Source organism: Hemicordylus capensis, chromosome 6 (genome assembly GCF_027244095.1).
Source record: "Hemicordylus capensis ecotype Gifberg chromosome 6, rHemCap1.1.pri, whole genome shotgun sequence".
Lineage (NCBI taxonomy): Eukaryota > Metazoa > Chordata > Lepidosauria > Squamata > Cordylidae > Hemicordylus > Hemicordylus capensis.
In genome coordinates this window covers 9,930,883-9,950,234 of record NC_069662.1, presented here as the reverse complement: position 1 = coordinate 9,950,234, position 19,352 = coordinate 9,930,883, and the positions used below count along the sequence as shown (strand labels likewise).

The window sequence follows — 19,352 nt, the reverse complement described above, 5'->3', positions numbered from 1 at the left end:
GTGGCCCCCATAAGTTCCAGTATGCCCTGTTCAAGTGCATGAGGCATCCTGGAGAGACACACACCCCCAGGCCAGGGGTGTACTCATGTGTTGCCACGCACTATGGTGACACACACGAGCTACAAAATGAGGCTAACGGAGCGCTCACTCCGTTAACCTCATTTAAGGGGAGAGTGGTTTAGGCAGGCTAGACACCTTGGGAGTATTGGGCTCGCCTGCGAGCCCGGTGGTTCCCATGATCACTGGAAAGTGAGTGAAGCTCCCTTAGCCCGGTTTCCAGAGATTGTGGGAATAGCTTCAATGTATAGTTGTTCATTCTACCTGATGTTGCATTTTACACTTTTCAAAGCCATTCCACCAATGTATGTGTGCTTTTCAGGAAATTCCTATATAGATAAAGGAAACAATTTGGGGATACATCCGAATTGTAAATCAAGGCAAGAAAAAGAGCAATGCAATTAGCTTTCAAGGCAATAGCACCATTTGGTCTTGTACTCCCAAAGCTGGGTGGTTCATTCAGAGGTCAGCATGCTTCTGAGCAAAGAATCCCTGGCAGGGAAACTTGGGACAGATGCAGGCCTTAGTTTGGTTTACTGAACTTTGGGCAAGTCACCTGGGTGATAACACAATCTGTTGTGGATTTCACCACCCTAAATAATTTGATGTCATGTGCAAATTTGGCCACCTTGCTGCTTGCCTCAACTTCTAGATCATTTATGAATAAATTAAAGAGCACTGGAACCAATACAGATCCCTTGGGGACCCCACTTCTTACTTCCCTCTATTTAGATAACTGTCCTTTTATACCTCCCTTCTTTTCCTGTCCTTCAATCAGTTACCAATCCACATATGAACCTGACCATTTATCCCATGACCACTAAGTTTTCTCAAGAGGCTTTGATGAGGAAGTTTGTCAAAAGTCTAAATACACGATGTCAACTGGATCACCTTTGTCCACACACCAGTTGACACTTTCAAATAACTCCAAAGGTTTGGTGAGCCAAAATTTACCTTAGCAGAAAAGTACCTTGGCTCTGCTTCAGCAGGGTCTATTCTTCTGTATGCTTAATCTATATACTTGACAATTTTATGCTTGAGAATGCTTTCCATCAATTTGCCCAAAACAGACATTAAGCTTGCTGCTGGTCTGTAATTTTCCGGATCCTCCCTGGATCCTTTTTTGAAAAATAGTGTTGTATTGGCTACTTTCCAATTGTCTGATACAGACCCCGATTGTAGGAAGGTTGGATATTTTTGCAAGGCTATTTTAATAATTTTCCCCACAAACACATTTTAGGTTGTGTGAATGTTAGAGAAGGATGGATTGTGGTGAGAAATGAAGTAGGGCAACTCAGTCAACACATTAAAACAAAAACAAAATTATAGATCACAATAGTGATGTCCTCAACAATAGGAAGAAATCATAACCTGAAATGACTTGTGTAGGGTGGGGAAGATTTTTTTTGGGGGGGGGGGGAAGGGAAGGTGGCATTTGTTGAGTGATCATGTCTATTGCTCTGGTAAGTATAACACAAGCACACCATTAGTCAGAGTGTTGGCCAAAGAGTTCTTAGAGATGTATGAACTTGCCACCACCCTCATCCTATGTCTAATCCTAAATAACATCTAGGGGTGTGCATGGAACCAGCTGGCAGGGTTCGGTTCGAGTCAAGTCCGGTCCGGTCCCCATCGAACCCACCCACCCCCAGTCCGGTCCGGGTCCGGACATGTTCGTGATTTTTAAAAAAATAAATAAATAAAATAAATTTAAAGTAACTTTAGCCCCTTGGGGGGAGGGGAGGTGGCATTTGTTGAGTGATCATGTCTACTGCCCTGGTAAGTTCCCCTTTCCAGGTATCAACAGAATCACCAGCAGAAGCAAGGCCAAAGCATCTGGGGGAAAGTTTGGGAAAGAGGTGACTATTGGTAGACATGATAAATAAACCTCCCTATTCCTAAATGAATTATTCAGTTATTATAATACAAGGAATACAATGCAAAATTCAACCCCCTATTGCAAAAGTAAAAATCAATAGGTCAATACGATTAAGCTCAAGGAACCGGTAAGAAACCATGTATATCACTATTAAATGCTAATTCAGGTAATGTAAAACCCAGTTTATCAATGAAAATAATATAGCCCAGGTCAGGGGGGAAAATTGTGGCTAATTATAACATCAAAAAAATATTAGCAATGTATACCCAAAGTATTATTATATATCCCAACAGATACCCAGCTTAATGAAAAAGGGGGATTATCAAAACCAATAAAATCACTTAAGGTTTCCAAAATATAAGAACAGTGAAGTAAATCTCCAGCAGACAATATGGTAAGAAATTAGTCCATTGTTAATTAATAACCTATATCTAACCCATCTATTTGTTACAATATATGTTTATGAGCATGAGACTGAATAAAAAGATAAACCAAGATAGACAGAGTAAAACAGTGTTCACCAGGTGTTGATACAAAATGAATGTGCCTGAAAACCTCTGAGAGTCTTCCCAGGGACGATTAATCTCTGGCTCCATCTTGTGGTAGTCAATGAAGAAAGCCGTGAAGGAGAAGCAGCCAGGAAGAAAGAGAACAGTTTATGAGCCCAGGATGCAGAACCAGCGAGATTTCTACATTATACGTGAACAGGACTGATAAATCCAGAGAGCCAAAGCTAAAAGATTCTCCTAATTGTCCTTAAAAAGAGTGATGAATATGACATCACAAAATGTATGGTTCAGCCAGATGAAAACTCAGGTTCTGAGTCCAAGCCTCCAATGCAAAGTAAAACCAGGAAAGGGTGAAAACCTCCAGCCAAACAATTAATCTCTCCATGCTTGATTGTAACAGAGAAAATAGTCCCATGAAATTGAAGCGATGAAAAGGGGGGATGAAGATTGAACAAATCCTTATCAACAAGCCCCCCCCCCAAAGAAAAAATGTTTAGCATAAAACCAGGTAATTATATTCCAATAAGCAGACAAGGGCGCTTCTTTTATCAGGTTAAAAACATGAGCCTCTGGAACTCCAGCGTTAAACACACAGGCAGGGAAATAAAAGCCAAGCAGCAAGGTCATAAATCCTGTGTAATCCTTGACAGAGCCTGGGAAACAAGAAGTCTAAACAAAGTCAATTATTTTTATTTTTATTATTTTTACATTCACATCCCGCTCTTCCTCCGAGGAGCCCAGAGCGGTGTACTACATACTTGAGTTTCTCTTTCACAACAACCCTGTGAAGTAGGTTAGGCTGAGAGAGAAGTGACTGGCCCAGAGCTAGTATCACGGCTGAATGGGGATTTGAACCTGGGTCTCCCCGGTCCTAGTCCAGCACTCTAACCACTACACCATGCTGGCTGGATGGAGGAGGACATGGGAACCCAATCTACAAGCTATTGTTGTCTCCATTACATAACCTACCAGACCTCTGTCTCTCACACAAACTGGTTAGTGTGGTGGTGTGGCATCTAAGCATGGGATGGGGAATCCAATATAGACAGAGACTAAACAAGATCTGAATAGGTGAAATTTTACTTGAAGAAGAAAAAGAATAGTCCAATTGTAACAACAGGTTTTAAAACCTCCCCATGCATAGGTGGTGGATGGCAATGAGATAATGTCATTTATAAAATGTACTGTCATCAGAAAATATGCCATTGAGGTGTCCCTGTGTGGCACTACAGCTGTCCCAAATTTGGTCCAAATGTCAGCCCAGGAGGGTGCACTTTAGTTTGACCTTTAAACTTTTGTTCTGTGGCTTCAGCCATTTCCTGATCTTGACCTTCCACCTTAAACAAACCTTCTGTGTTAGGTGAGCAATAATTTCCAACTGAACATCTTACCTTCTCCTTGAATTAACTTTTGGATTCGGCTATCAACAATCTGTCCCTACTGATGGATGTTGTAATTATTCTATGCCATCAACCCTCTTTATGCTGGTAGATGATATACTGTATTCCCCAAATATTTCCTAACTTCTTTCCATTGTTCAGTGATAGGTGCCTCCCTTCTCTCTGTGCACTGATCAATGCCATCCTAGTTCCAGCAAGGAGAAGAAGGAGGGGGAGAAATTTTGCTGCTACAATTGTGCTTCATGTGCCAAAGGGTTGATCTCAGAAAAGAAGGGTAATAGTTAATAAGCATATTCACATGACCTACATATGGGTGGGTGGGTAGGTGGGTAGTAAGGCACGGTTCAATTCACCTTCCCCCCAGGTGATGGCATGCCTCCTCTTCTAGTGTGCTACCCCAGTCACACAATCTGCGCTGCTTGAAGTAGCATGGATCTCCAGATGCAGCATCCATGGAGCATCCTGGCCATTGGGTATCCCACAATGCACCAAGTGATGAGCGCGGTACATTGGGGGATACTCACACAATCCCAGCAGTTGGGTTAAGGACACATTGGCACCCTTAACCTTGGCTAAAGAAGTTGGGTATGGCACCCTTAACCTTGGCTTAGAACTTGGGTATGGCTGGGCGGGAGCACCGGGATCCATGTAGATCCTTGCGCTCCACAAGAGCAGCCTCACCCAGGCTAGGCTGCTTGTGAGAACAGCCCTACTATCTTACACAGTATGAATCTACTACCACAGCTAGACAATGCTGTGGGACTGATGGCAGCGGGGCTGAACAGGTAGGTTTGGGAATTCCCTGCACCCCTTTTGCAGTTTATTATTATTTATTATTATTTATTTATTCAGTGCATTTTTATACTGCCCCAATCCAAGGTCTCAGGGCGGCTCACAACAAACAAAAACAAAACATTGAAATCAACTAAATACTAAACACAGTTTAGAACAAATCAATAAACAATCCAAAATTTAAAAAGTTGAAAAGTTAAAAAGCTAAAAGGCTTGGTTAAAAAGATGAGTCTTTAGACACTCATTCACTTTCACTAGTTGTCAAAGTTAAATGAGATTTCCACATTAAGTGAGGTGAGGTTTCCATATTCTGCATTTCTCCAGAAATAACTGCTTTAACGCTCTGGAAGACATCTCTCACTGAGTGGTGGCACGCCGAGCAGTAGCACGTGGGATGTTAGAAGCAAAATAACAGCAAAATCTTTTTGGCAAGAAGTTAAGCAGTTACAGGATTCAGGAAACATCAAAAATGTCATAAGCACAAAAGCTCTGGTACAGCTTTGTTGTGCAAAGGGATCCCCTTCTATCTGGGTGCTCAGCAGATGCTCAGGAATCAGAAAACATAGAAGAATATCAGCCAAATGTTAAACACAACACAATTCCTGGCCAGGGCGAGGCGCGGAGGTAGAAGTGGTGATTCCTCTTCTAAATAAAAATATAGGTTTGGCAAGGGTACAAAAGTCAGAAAGGGGGTACAAAGGTCAGAAAGGCCCCTCTCCCAGGCCTTCAAAATGCTTCAGCAGGGGCGTTTCTAGGGTAGGGCAGGCAGGGCACATGCCCCGGGTGCCACTTGAAGGGGGCGCCATTTTTTTAAAAAAAATTTAAAATTAAAATGGCCACTGAAAACAAAATGGCCATCGTGCATACTCAAATGGCCTCTGTGAAGCCCTAGGCCATTCCAGGCCTCGCAGAGGCATTTGAGCATGCGCAGAGGCCATTTTGTTTTCGGCAGCCATTTTTTCAAAAAAAAATTTAAAATGGCCACCGCACATGTTCAAATGGTCCCTGTGAGACCCTAGAGGCCAGAGGGGGGAGGGTAAACCTTTGCAGACCCCCCCCCCATGGCCTTTAGGAAGCCCCCCAAAGGGGCTACAGGTAAATATATATATATGTCACTGTACACATATTTAGTTTGGCACTATGTACAGAGAATCAGGGCTTGTGAAAGCTGAGCTGAAGCTTATGAGCTAAAATTGTATTCATTTGCTCTTATTTTGCTTCTTGTGATAAGTGAGTTAAATGTGATGTCTTAATAATATGACTATTAATGGTGTGTTTGTCTTTGAATCAGTGTGAAATCCTTAGTATTAAGGTCCACTGGTAGTTTCTTGCTCTCTTTCTCTCATTTTAACTGTCTTTCTGAAATACTAGACTATATTCCAAGCAGTGACACAGTTTACTATGCATATCCTTTAATTATTTTCAGAGTGTCTGGGAAAAGTCAAATTCTCCATTTATTTTTAAAACTTATGTAATAGTGATGCTACAATGCATAGTAGAGAATTAGACAGGCACTTCTGTTTAGTTTTCCAAGTATACCTCCACATGGTATTTGAGTATTTCATGAACCCCAGCATATTGAAATTTATAGTTTTCCAGTATTTTTTGGTCTGGCTATGTCCACTGCTAAATAGTTTTTGAAAGATTAAAAGATTAACGAGCTTGATTTGTATTTTTGAGCTGATATGATGGTAAAGTTATCTGAAAGATGGGTGTCAGATGTTTGGACAGGGGGCTCAATTTCAGTGCTTGCCCTAGGTGCTATTTTCCCTAGATATGCCTCTGTGCTTCAGGTATTTCCAGCTCAAATGTATTCTCTCATTTTAGTGCATGCCTAAAGGGTTAAAGTGAACTGGGTGTTTGTGAATCGCCATATGTTTAACAAAATATGTTAAACAAACAAACAAAGGTAACTGATAGACCATTCTGTTTTCATGCAAAAAAAAAAACATAAGGTTCCTTTTCTAGCATTTCTTATTAAAGAATCATAGGATGGGATGAGTTTGATTGGGGTAGTACCAATTAGAGGTAATAGATTCTTAGAAAGACTGTTACTCTTGAGAACCATGATAGTTGCTTTAAAATAGTTCTGCTGTTATTCTTGTTAATATCATTGCAGTTATTATATAGTGATTATTCACAATATGAAGCTGATCGTTGACTGTAATAGAGCTTTGATTTGATTTAAAATAGTAATGTGTTCCATTTTCAGACATGGATCACTGCATCACCTGCCCAGGTGATCAGTTTCCAAACACGGGTCAGTATCAATGAATTCCAAGGATTCTGAACTTCCTCTCTTTTGACGAACCTTTGGGCATTACTTTAGCTTTTTTCCCCTATTTTCTTTTCACTGGTCACATCTCTGGTGCTTGGCATCTTCATTAAGCAACGAGACACTCCCATCGTCAAAGCCAACAAGCGTGGCCTCACCTAGGTTCTCCTCATTTCTCTCCTCCTTTGCTTCCTCTCTTCATTGCTATTCATTGGATGGCCTAAACAGGCGACCTGCCTTCTTCGACAAACAGTGTTTGGCATCATCTTCTCTATTGCTGTTACTTCTGTTTTGGCCAAAACCATTACAGTGGTTGTGGCTTTCATGGCCTCAAAACCAAGAAACATTTTCCGAAAATGGGTAGGGAAAAGGTTGGCATATTCTATTGTCTTGACCTGCTCCCTTATTCAGTTCATCATTTGTGTTGTTTGGTTGGGTACTTCTCCCCCATTCCCAGATTTGAACATGCATTCCCTGTCTGAAGAAATGATAGTGGAATGTAATGAAGGGTCAATCACCATGTTTTATTGTGACCTGGGCTACATGGGCCTTCTGGCTATTGTCAGCTTCTCTGTGGCCTTCCTAACCAGGAAGTTACCTGACAGTTTCAATGAAGTCAAATTCATCACCTTCAACATGCTGGTCTTTTGCAGTGTTTGGCTATCTTTTGTTCCAACCTACCTGAGCACAACAGGAAAATACACGGTGGCTGTTGAGATTTTATCCATCTCAGCCTCCAGTGCTGGGTTACTGGGATGCATCTTTTCCCCAAAATGTTACATTATTGTGCTGAGACCTGACTTGAACAAAAAGGAGCAACTAATAAAGAGAAAGTATAAAAGTTCTGCATAATGCATTCATTTCCCTTACATATTGCATTTCTTATTATTGTGCTGAAAGATCCTTAAGGCAGCTAACAGCAATAATACTGCAATAATAACAAAGCTCTTAAAACAATAATTTAAATATAATCAAGAGTGGAAGAAAACCAGATGTCCAAGGAAATGCAAATTCTTCATTGAGGCTCTACACACGAGCAGTGTGTAGCGCCTGGGTGGGTAAGGCACGGAAAGCGGGCCAATCCCGCTCTCCCCGCAGACGAGGACCCACGGAGCCCTGGATGTGATGGAGCCCATAGAGGCCATGGGGATTGGGGGATGCCCAGCCCCTGGAAGTCCCAGAATGCCCCATGGGGGTGCACGGGGCATCCTGGAGACCCCCGAGACCAGGAGGCTTGTTTTAGCCTCCCGGAGGAGGTATCCTCATGAGTCACCTCATGACTGCCAAAATGGGTTTAGCGGAGTGCTCACTCCACTAACCTCATTTAAGGGGAAGGCTACTTTGGCGGGCTAGCTGCCAGAGAATCACTGGGCTCGCCTGCTAGCCCAGTGGTTCTCACAATGGGGGGGAAACCAGGCTGGGCTCCTCGGTTTCCCCCCATTGTGAGAATAGCCTCACTGACTTCTCAAAAAGTAATGTTTTGTGAGATCTGACAAACATGTTTGCTTCAGCAGTTCTGGAACTGATGATGCCGCAGGGAACCTAACATCACTGAACAAGTGAGGACATGCCTTTTATTTATCAGACTCTCCTGTGGGCAATTAATGTTCCTTGACTACATTTCAATGACATTGAAAGTTAGTGTAAAGAGGGGAAAAACAACATTCAAAATGCAAAGCAAAATGGTCATAAAAGCCCGCACTTTTCCACTGAGCAACTTTAGTTAGAAAGAAGAGGCAGGCAGGGCTCTATCATATGAAAACTTTCCCCTCTTTCATTGGATAGGTTGGATTTCTGTTGTCTGCTAGCTTTTAGAACACGAGGTTTAGGATAAGTATACATTTTTTCCCCTTTGTGAGAGTAGCTGCCATCCAAGCCAGCTTCTTTAAATCAGGCAGATGCTTGTGATGATGTAGAAAAAAGCAAGGTACTTTGTGTCTAGGAAATAAATTTATATCAGGCTACAACAGTGGATTTTCTGATGTTGTTGTTATTGCTTCTTCCGCCACTGCTTCTGTTATTCCCTGAAATGGTATGCAAGGAAGATACCATGAAGTGTATTGGAAATGCCGCTGTACATATTCCACAGGAGTGGTACCAACCAGGTGATGTCCTTATTGGTGGGATGGCTTCTCATAGCCTGTATCTTTTCCCCAAAATTGAGTTCCACCAACATCCTTCGGAGGAGATATTTGACATACCGTTGTAAGGAAATAAATGTTTACCTGTATAAAGTGAGCTATTGATATTATTCTACTGATTCTTTAGGTTTGTAAGGCTGCAACATGTTTGGATACTTTTGGAAAAAAACTCAGTGGTATTGCTTGGTTTTTTTTAATGAGTGAATAATTGTGATTGATTTAAAAATAAAAGACCCAAATGCCTTTTCACATCTGGTCTTTTTGCACTGGCATCTTTTAGCAGCATCCCTGCTAACTGAACAAAAGAGGCACCTTTTAAAAGTGGTGATTCTCTTTATTGAGCAGGGGGAGAGCAACTGGCCCTATCCATCCCCAGCACAGCATCCCTCCAATGGCTGTTAGTGGTGTCTCTTTTATGTTTCTTTTTTTAGGTTGTGAGCCCTTTGGGGACAGGAGGCCATTTTCTATTTATTTATTTATTTATATGTAAACTGCTTTGGGAACTTTTGTGAAAAGCAGTATATAAATGTTCATCATAAACCATGACCCTCTCATGAGCCAATCACTCTCTACCAGAGCTTTCCTATTTTTGATGAAATGTGGATTTTTAAAAAAAATTTCCTGTGCTATTTCTATTGTGTCATTTATGCAAGACGGGTATATGAGATAAAAAGGCGGGTGGGGGGGCACCCCTAAATATGCAACAAGTCATTCTGATAAATCATATAGTTAAGAGCGAAAAAGTAATATTCTTTATATTGCTATGTATAATATTATTAACCAACTAGAAAAGAATCAGCCAAATGTCCATCCAAATAAACACCTTAAAATAAATTTATCTGATGCATACATATATAATATGACATTGAAAGCATCAATAAGGTCTCTTAGAAATTCCAAAATCTAGCCAATATTCTGAGGTTTTCTTTACTGTCTTGTATAACATCAAAAGATTACAAGATGAGTCAGGTATGCTTCAACCCATCATTGTCATCTGTGATTTCCTTTATTGATTCCTTTAGTGATTCATATATAGAAAGAATTTCAATTGAGGTCCATTTTTCTAGAGCCACCGAATGGTGCAGTGGGGAAATGACTTGACTAGCAAGCCAGAGGTTGCTAGTTCGAATCCCTGCTAGTATGTTTTCCAGACAAACACCTATATCGGGCAGCAGCAAAATAGGAAGATGCTGAAAGGCATCATCTCATACTGTGCAGGAGATGGCAATGGTAAACCCCTCCTATACTCTACCAAAGACAACCACTGGGCTCTGTGGTCACCAGAAGTCAACACTGACTTGACGGCACACTTTACCTTTACCATTTTTCTAAAGACTAAAAATGTGTACCATACGTTGTTAAGGCACGTCCACAACACCTACATGATTGTTATAGATCAAGTGGTCATTCACACAAACAAAAACTGTGCTCTACCTGGATTTGGGAGCTGTGTGTGCTCCCAGTTTTTTTGTTGTGTGGAATTAAGGTAATAGGAAAAACCAGGTAGAAGTGATTGTGTGGAAGTATAGCAGGAGGAAAAACTTCCCAGGTTTTCCTCATACCTTGCTTCCACACAACTAAAAACTGGGAGCACACACAGCTCCCAAACCCGCGTAGAACACAGTTTTTGATTGTGTGAAGGGCCTCCATGTCTTATGAACTGAGTACACACACACACACACAAACACTTAACTTAGCCCTCTAAGGCAGCATTTTTTCTGAATTTTTAAGAAAAGAATTCTTAAACATTTTTACTGCTTATTATCTAAGGATTTCTTGTTGCCTGTAAAACAACCTAACATTAGATGTCTAATGTAGCAATTACAGGAGTTTTATTTTTAACCCAAAGTACTTGAAAAGTATAAACTTACCATGTGGGAACTGCAGCATATAGGTTCTCCCCCACCCAGAACACCCCTAAGCTTAGGTATTCTAATCCTGGTTCATTCTGTGAAGATGACAAGAACATAGGTTACTGCCTTATACCGAGTTAGACCTTGGGTCCATCTGGCACTGTACTGTCTACTCTGACTGGCAGTGTCTGTCTCCAAGACTTTAGCCAGAAACTTTCTCAGCCTTATCTAGAGATGCCAGGGGTTGACCTGGGACCTTCTGCATGCAAACTAAATGCACTGCCACCAAGTTATGGTCCCATCCCCAAAATATTGAAAATCTGTGTAGCAATAATAACAATGAAGTGGAACTGAGAAACCTATTTTATAAATTCCACAGGAATATGTTCATAATATAGAAGTTCTGATACATGTAGACATGATTACAGCTGATTATTGGCATGTTTTGTACTACCCCAAAAATCCAATAAAATTTAGTCATGATAAATGCCTCTTGTTTCCAAGGGAATTTTTTAATGAGTATCTTTCATGGATTGTGCTGTCTCCTTACAATCAGGCAGTTGACATGAATGGAGTCATAGCTTAGTAGTCAAGCATCTGCTTTGCATAGAGAAGGTCCTAATTTCAATTCCTGGGAGCATCTCCAAGTAGGTCTGGGAAAGACCTCCTGCCTGCAACCTTGGAGAACAATTGCCAGTTACTATAGACAATACCAAGCTAGATGGACCAATGGTCTGTTTCAGTTGAAGGCTGCTTCATACGTTCCTATGGCGGTCAGATTGGATCAATACAGTCATATGATTTTGTACCTTCTTTGATTCTCCCATAAAACAGCAAGTCACTTTATTTGCAGTGTGGTGACAAAGTTCTACCAGCACATCCTGACCTTGGCATTTGCAGTCAATGAGCTCAATGAGAATCCCCAAATCCTGCCCAATATTACACTTGGGTTCCACATCCACGACAGCTTCACCAATGCAAAGATGACCTACCGTACCACTTTGGATCTGCTCTTCAAATCACACACTTTTGTTCCCAACTACAAATGTGGTATCCAGAACAATCTAATAGGAGTCATTGGTGGACTAGACTTTGATACATCCTCACTAATGGCAGGCATCTTAAGTATTTACAAGATTCCACAGGTGAGACTTATTCATGTCAACTGTGGGGATTTTCCAGAACATCACACCTAATACAGTTTCTTGCTTGCTTTTCATTTCTATTTAATGATTTAGAAACACAAGGAGAGATGGCTGAAAAAGGACAAGGAGGTAAACTATGTGGAATTGCTGAGGAATAATTTGGTTTTCCTGAGCAGACCATTATTTTTTCTGCTTCAAAATGTGTGGGTTTAAAAAAAGCAACCAAATCTCTGTCCTGTGTCTCTTATAGGCAAATCACTCCAAATAAGCTTAAATATATTGGTTGACAATGACATCCAGATTGACATTGCACACATTGAACAACATTTTGTGGGCACAACAGGGGAGAAGCAATTTTTGTCAATCCCTCTGTTCCTCTCCAAAATATTTGGGGGGCTGGTCCTCCATGGACATATTTTCAGGAGGCACAGAAATGTGCAGAAGGAAGAAGCGTCTGCTAAAATAACTCATCGTCCATTGTGCACACAAAATTGTTGATGGTGTTTATACATAAGCAGCAAGTAGATTGGTAAGGATACACATCGAATATACCTCTCAGATATTCAGATACATCTATCGCCTCACAGAAAAGTCTGTACCTTTTTTTAGCTGTCCTATGGCTCATTTCAATCAACTGTGAGTGATGGAACCCATTCCCCTTCTTTTTATCACATGGTCCCCAATGATGATGTTCTGTACCTGGGAATAGTTGAGTTGCTTCAGCATTTTGGATGGAAATGGATTGGGCTTATTACTCAAGATGATGATGCAGGACAAAATTTCTTGAAGGTCTTGGAGTCGAAGCTTTCTCTGAATGGAATCTGTTCAGCTTTCACAGAAACCGTTCCAAAGATCCACCGATACACTAGCATGGCTGATATATTCAATAATTATCTCAATGACATTCCACTTCTCTTAGAAAGCAAAGCTAATGCAGTTGTTATATATGGAGAAAGTTTATCCATTAGGAGGTTGGCAAGCATTATACTGAGAAGAGCCCTGAATTCTCTCACAGACTTCTCAGACTTCTCTATGGAGAAACATGCCACAGGAAAGGTGTGGATTACCACAGCCCAAATTGATTTCACATTAACCACATTTCTAAGGATTTTTAGTATGCAAACATTTGATGGTGCAATTTCCTTCACAATCCACACAAAGGAGATTCTACGATTCCAACTGTTTCTTCAGCTTCTAAACCCTTTAAGGACAAAAGGAGATGGCTTCATCACAGATTTTTGGGAGCAAGCATTTGATTGCTTTATTCCTAATTCTGATCAGCCAACAGATGTCTCTGAATCATGCAGTGGGAAGCAGAAATTGGAGAGTCTTCCAGCACCTTTTTTTGAAATGAGCATGACTGGTCATAGCTACAGTATCTATAATGCTGTCTATGCTCTGGCACATGCTTTACATGCCATGTACTCATCTTGGTCCAAACACAGGGTAATAGAGGATGAGGGCAGACAGGCACCTTGGAATGTGGAACCCTGGCAGGTAATGTTTATTCAGTACTGTTATTTCGACCCAGGAATGATGACTATAGATGAAAGTGTCAGTATGCCATTGACCATGAAATCTCTTCTCAGAACATGGTCATCCTCTTTTTCTCTCATTCATCACTTAAGTTACTTCCCTTTCCAGATCCTGATGCCATAAAACCACAATATTTATAACCTAATTTCTCTTCCACAGGTAGTTTCCAATGTTGGTTCATCTCCATTAACCCTGAGTCGCGTGTCCCATTCCCTTCACTCAGCATTTGGAACTTAAAGTACAATATGAGTCAGTGTGATAACCATGTAACAGTTTAAAAAATGCTGTGTTCATAAACAACTTTTCTCCTAAAGGAAAGGGGGGGGGGACAGAATCATGCAGGGAATTTCTCTGATACTTCTCAGTCTGTTGCTTCTCTTTTGCTTTCTAATTAGCTCCACTCATGGCTTCAGAGAATCTCATTCAACAATAGTGCTGAGGAAGAAATTAGATTTAATGAACATGGAGAATTAGTATCTGGTTTTGATATGACAAACTTGGTCACTTTCCCAAATAACTCATATGTCAGGGTCCAAGTTGGAAGTCTGGATCTTCAGGCTCCTCCAGGCAAAAAACTCACCATTAAGGAGGACAGAATCCAGTGGCACAGACACTTGACTCAGGTGGGGAAATAATAACATAGTTTCTACATTTATTTTAACTGTTCTTTTTAGATTTCAGTCAAGCAAACTTGCCACTGCCAGTTTGTATAGGCAATACTGAGATAGATGCACCAACGGTCTGACTCGGTATAAGGCAGCTTCCTATGTTCCTGTGTTCCTAAGTCCTTCTACATGCAACATTTAATTCATCGATGCAATTCATTGGGCTGGACAATGTGATATCAAGTTGTATATATCATCTTTTCAAAGGAGTAAATTATTATGTGGAGGGTGGAGAGCTTACTAAAGAAGGGCTATGATAGCAAAAACTAAAACTGCATATGGCAGGAGTGATATCTGGGATGGGCTAAATCAAGCATGGTTCTGATGGCCCCAATTCACCCAAAGACTAATGCTCACCCACCCAACTGGGCAGCCGTGAAACAAGTTGGATAACAGACTCACAGATTCTGCCTTTGCAGAATCATCACCCTGTCTGCAAATGGAAACATGCCCCGGGGCATTTGCATCATACCAAGGGCCAAGGAGAAAGTCGCCAGTTGCTGGAAGTGGAGAGGATTCACCACCAAAGGCCTCAAAAAGCAGACACTCTTTGTTCTAGATGGTCCAGATGGACCATCTATATGGGCAAAGATGGAGAATTTAATATTCTCAACTTTGTACACTGTAAAAGATAGCAAGCATCCAAACCACAGAATGGGACATAAAATTGATTGCAGACATGATGGTTCAATGCCATCAGCCCTTGTTCATTGTAGATAATAGGAGCATAGGAAACTGTCATATACCAAGTCAGAACATAGGTCCATCTAGCTCGGTATTGTCTACACAGGCAGCAGCTTCTCCAAGGTTGCAGACAGGAATCTCTCTCAACCCTCTCTTAGAGATCCCAGGGAGGGAACTTGGAACCTTCTGCTCTTCCCAGAGCAGCTCCATCCCCTGAGGGGACTATCTTACAGTGCTCACATGTGGTCTCCCATTCATAGGCAACCAGGGCGGACCCTGCTTAGCTAAGGGAACAAGTCATATTTGCTACGACCAGACCAGCTTTCCTCTAAACAAAATAATCTCTAAGCAAAACTTCCCAAGCATTTTCTGAATGCCAACATTCTTTTGATCAATGATAGGTGCCTCCTCAGTCACTGTGTAATGACAACTGCCAACCTGGTTCCAGCAGGAAAAGGAAGGAGGGGGAGAAGTTTTGCTGCTATGACTGCACTCTGTGTCCAGAAGGGATGATCTCAGATCAGAAAGGTAAAAGATGTATATTTAAGAAATGTAAATGTAATCAAATGTGCATAAAATTCAGTGGAATTGATGGTGGGAAATACATGTGATTTGGACAATTGTTAAATGTGAGTCATTCATGGGATTTCATTTCCTTGGCAAATGTGAGAACAAGAAGGTGATTATTTGCAGAGCCAGACTAAGAGGGGAGTACAGGTGGTATGTGCCCTGGGCCCTCATTCATGCTGGGCCTCTCACCACCTCCCAATTTCCAAAACAGGGTACACATACACCTCAATTACCTGCGGCAATCACACTTCCTCTCGGGAAGGAAGCAAGGAAGGAGAGTGAGCAAAGCCATTAGCAGGTGTGCACGCTACAGGGTGGTTCAGTTAGGGGAGCATTTTTAATGAGGTGCTCTCTTTAAGGATGTGAATTGAAACAGACCATTTTCAAGAATTGAATTTTCAAGACCATGTTTCAAGAATTGAAACAGACCATTTCAATTCAAATTTGAATTGAATAGTCCACAAACAGACTAATTTGATTCAAACTTGATTAGATTTTATTTGAATTTGAAATGAGTTAAAAAAAACTTGGCTGTTTTGGTGCCTTTCTTAAACCAATCAGGGCTCTTGATTATTTAAAGGGGACACTAAAATGGCCCTCAAACTGAATTTGAATTAATTCTATGTGAAACAGGCCATTTCTGCACTGGCTGCTGATATGTTTCAGGGTGAAATACAAAGTGCTGGTTATTACCTATAAAGCCCTTATTGGCTTGAATCCAGAGTATTTAAGAGAGCACCTCCTTTGTCATGAACCCTGCCAACGCTTACTATCTTCTGGAGAGGTCCAGTTATGATTGCCACCAGCTCATTTAGTGGCAACCTAGGACCGGGCTTTCTCTGTGGCTGCCCCGGGGGCTTTGGAATATGCTCCCTGCTGAAATAACACCATCTCCTTCTCTGTGTGTTTTCAGGAAGACCTGTAAGAGATTCGAGATGCCCCAGAGCCCCCTTCTCGCAAAGGCGGAATGAAAAGCCTGGAGACTCTCGAATAGAGCAATGCTGGTTCATTGCCAAAAGCTGGCTCTTACGTTCCTTCAAGATTCATGAAAGCACATGGACAAGGAGTTAAAAGTTAACAGCATTTATTTCTCAACCAAACATAAGCGGTTTTCAGCAGGCAGGAAGACCAGACATCTCTGATAGAAAAACAGAGTTAACAGCTCAAGATTAATAATATCTTTCCTGTTTTCTTTTTTTCTGTGGTCATACCTTGTGGTTGGGTCTCTCAATTTCCTTCCCACTCCTCCTTGCCTCGGTTGACTCTTGGCCAGTTCCTAAAAACTTTCTCTCTTCTTCTCTGCCCCCTCCTCTTTTACAGACCCCAGCTTAAGTACCATTGACCGGCCACACACACATCATTTCTTCCCCACTCTTCCTAATGATGATCGGTCAAAAGAATCTTGACCATTGATGACCTATATTCCAATTTTTCACCCCCTTTGACATATAAATGTATTGGTCAAGTCCTGAATGTATGTAAATGAAACTTTCAAAACCTGCATCATGGGTGTTACGATCGAAACATTAAAAACACACATTCTATTGAGCACATTCTATTTCTGACTGTTTTCAGCATAATTGAGGAAGAGGCTCATCTGAATTGGGGCACTGTCCTGTCATGCCACTACAGAAAATATAGTTTGACATTTTCAAATTGAAAGGTACACCTAAGTGTGGGAGGATCTGGAAACTTGTCTGAACATGACTGGAAAGAGCTATCTGGAAAGCTAGAAACAGCTATCACCAGACAGGTCAAGGAACATACCTGCTTGGTGATCCTGAAACCAATGCCAGGCACATAGGCCAACTTAATCATAGAATAAAAATGTCCTCTGCTCAGTCTTACAACCCTCAAGATTTACCTGTTCTCACAGGCTTTTAATTAGAATTAGTTTTCTTAATTGTCTTATTCTACTGTTTTTATTTCCATTTTATGCTACTGTTTTGACATACTGTGCATGTCAGTAATCACTTGCTTAACTTGAGAAGAGAAATAAAATGATGTCAGCCAAGTTCCCCAAGCTTTGGCTCAAATACTAATTCATAGGGTAAGGGGTTCAAAAAAACACCTCCACAGGAGGGACAAACATCAAAAGGCCCAACAACTTGCTTTCAAGGTTGAACTCAGAAAAATCCAACTCCTTCCCTATAACCCTTTCTGGCAGCCACCTCAAACCCCAGAATGCACTCTCTTCTTACCTTTGCAATGATGGGAACAACACAAGGTGAGCAGAGAGGACTGTTCCTCCCCTTCAATTGCTCTGACATTATACAGAGCAATAGCAAAGCTTGGGGGACTGAGAAAGCTTTTTAACTTTATCCCTCCTCTGTTGTTCTCTGTCCGGATGTGCTGGTTCCTCAGTACATCAGTTCAGAGAACCATGGAACTACACATGAGTGAACAAAGAACATTTAGGCTGGGGATGGACACCAGTGGTGAACTCTCCATAGTGGGAAGAAAATGCTTTAGGAGAATGTGGGAAGCCCCATCAAGGTGCAATTCATTGACTACAAAGATGGTGTTGACACCACCAGCTTATTCTCTCACTTCACTGCTTAACTATGGTTAAATGTTTTTGGTAAACCACATGATTGTTATCGACACAGGTAGCCAGGAAAACTGTGATTAATTTGTGTTTATTTAAGATGTATCGGGAACTCTAGTAACTCTCAGAATTGCAACTCTTCTTGGAAAGTTGTTCTTTCCATTCATGGAAAACTGTTATTTATTGCTAAAAAATAATGGCGGGAGACTTAAAATTGTAATGTGTTCCTCTTTCAGACATGGATTACTGTGTCTCTTGCACAGAAGGTCACTATCCAAACATGGTCCAAGATCAATGTATTCCCAAGGTTGTGATCTTCCTCTCTTTTGAAGAACCTTTGGGAATCACTTTAGTCTTTTTGGCACTTTTCTTTTCTCTTATCACGGCTTTGGTACTCGGAATCTTTATTAAGCAGCGAGACACTCCCATTGTCAAAGCCAACAATCGGAGCCTCACCTATGTTCTCCTCATCTCTCTCCTCCTTTGCTTCCTCTGCTCCTTGCTATTCATTGGGCAGCCTAAACCCATCACCTGCTTCCTCCGCCAACCAGCTTTTGGCATCATCTTCTCCACTGCTGTTTCTTCTGTTTTGGCCAAAACCATTACAGTGGTTGTGGCTTTCATGGCCTCCAAACCAGGAAACATTTTTCGGAAATGGATGGGGAAGACCTTAGCGCATTCTATTGTCTTTTCCTGCTCTCTTGTTCAAATAGGCATTTGTGCTGTTTGGCTGAGTACTTCTCCTCCGTTCCCAGATTTGGACATGCACTCACTATCGGGAGAAATCACAGTGGAATGTAATGAAGGGTCAGCTGTCATGTTTTATTATGTTCTTGGCTACATGGGCCTTCTGGCTATTGTCAGCTTCTCTGTGGCCTTCCTAGCCAGGAAGTTACCTGACAGTTTCAATGAAGCCAAGTTCATCACCTTCAGCATGTTGGTCTTCTGCAGTGTTTGGCTGTCCTTTGTTCCAACCTACTTGAGCACGAGAGGAAAATATATGGTAGCTGTGGAGATCTTCTCCATCTTAGCCTCCAGTGCTGGGTTACTGGGCTGCATTTTTTCTCCCAAATGTTACACTATTGTGTTGAGACCTGATTTGAACAAAAGAGAGCAGCTAATAAGAAAATATAAAATCTGAATTGCTCAGTTTGTCTCCATTACAGTTATTTGCACTCTCTTTCAAATACAGTCAGTCCATTAAATGCCAGTGAATGTGTCCTGAAGTTCTTTTTTTCTGAAATGTGCACAGAGTGATAAATTAAAGTACATTAAAATTGGGGGCTTTCCCCCTGCAA

The 19,352-nt window shown here is 41.3% G+C and overlaps 1 protein-coding gene across 1 annotated transcript; it reads left to right on the top strand.

Annotated features, from left to right (window-relative positions):
- The first annotated feature begins 8,941 nt into the window (after positions 1–8,941).
- LOC128329732 (vomeronasal type-2 receptor 26-like) lies at positions 8,942–19,195 on the top strand. The gene is made up of 6 exons (XM_053261345.1): positions 8,942–9,117; positions 11,760–12,051; positions 12,661–13,548; positions 13,983–14,210; positions 15,338–15,464; positions 18,291–19,195. The coding sequence occupies exons 1-6, from the start codon at positions 8,942–8,944 to the stop codon at positions 19,193–19,195; spliced, it is 2,616 nt and encodes an 871-aa protein (XP_053117320.1).
- Positions 19,196–19,352: the final 157 nt, after the last annotated feature.

Bases quoted from the DNA above. Each gene is read 5' to 3' on its own strand.
- LOC128329732 (XM_053261345.1), top strand. From the start codon at position 8,942: ATGGTATGCAAGGAAGATACCATGAAGTGTATTGGAAATGCCGCTGTA. The intron at 13,549-13,982 runs GTAATGTTTATT...CTTTCTAATTAG, and splicing joins GGAATGTGGAACCCTGGCAG to CTCCACTCATGGCTTCAGAG. The intron at 15,465-18,290 runs GTAAAAGATGTA...TTCCTCTTTCAG, and splicing joins GATGATCTCAGATCAGAAAG to ACATGGATTACTGTGTCTCT.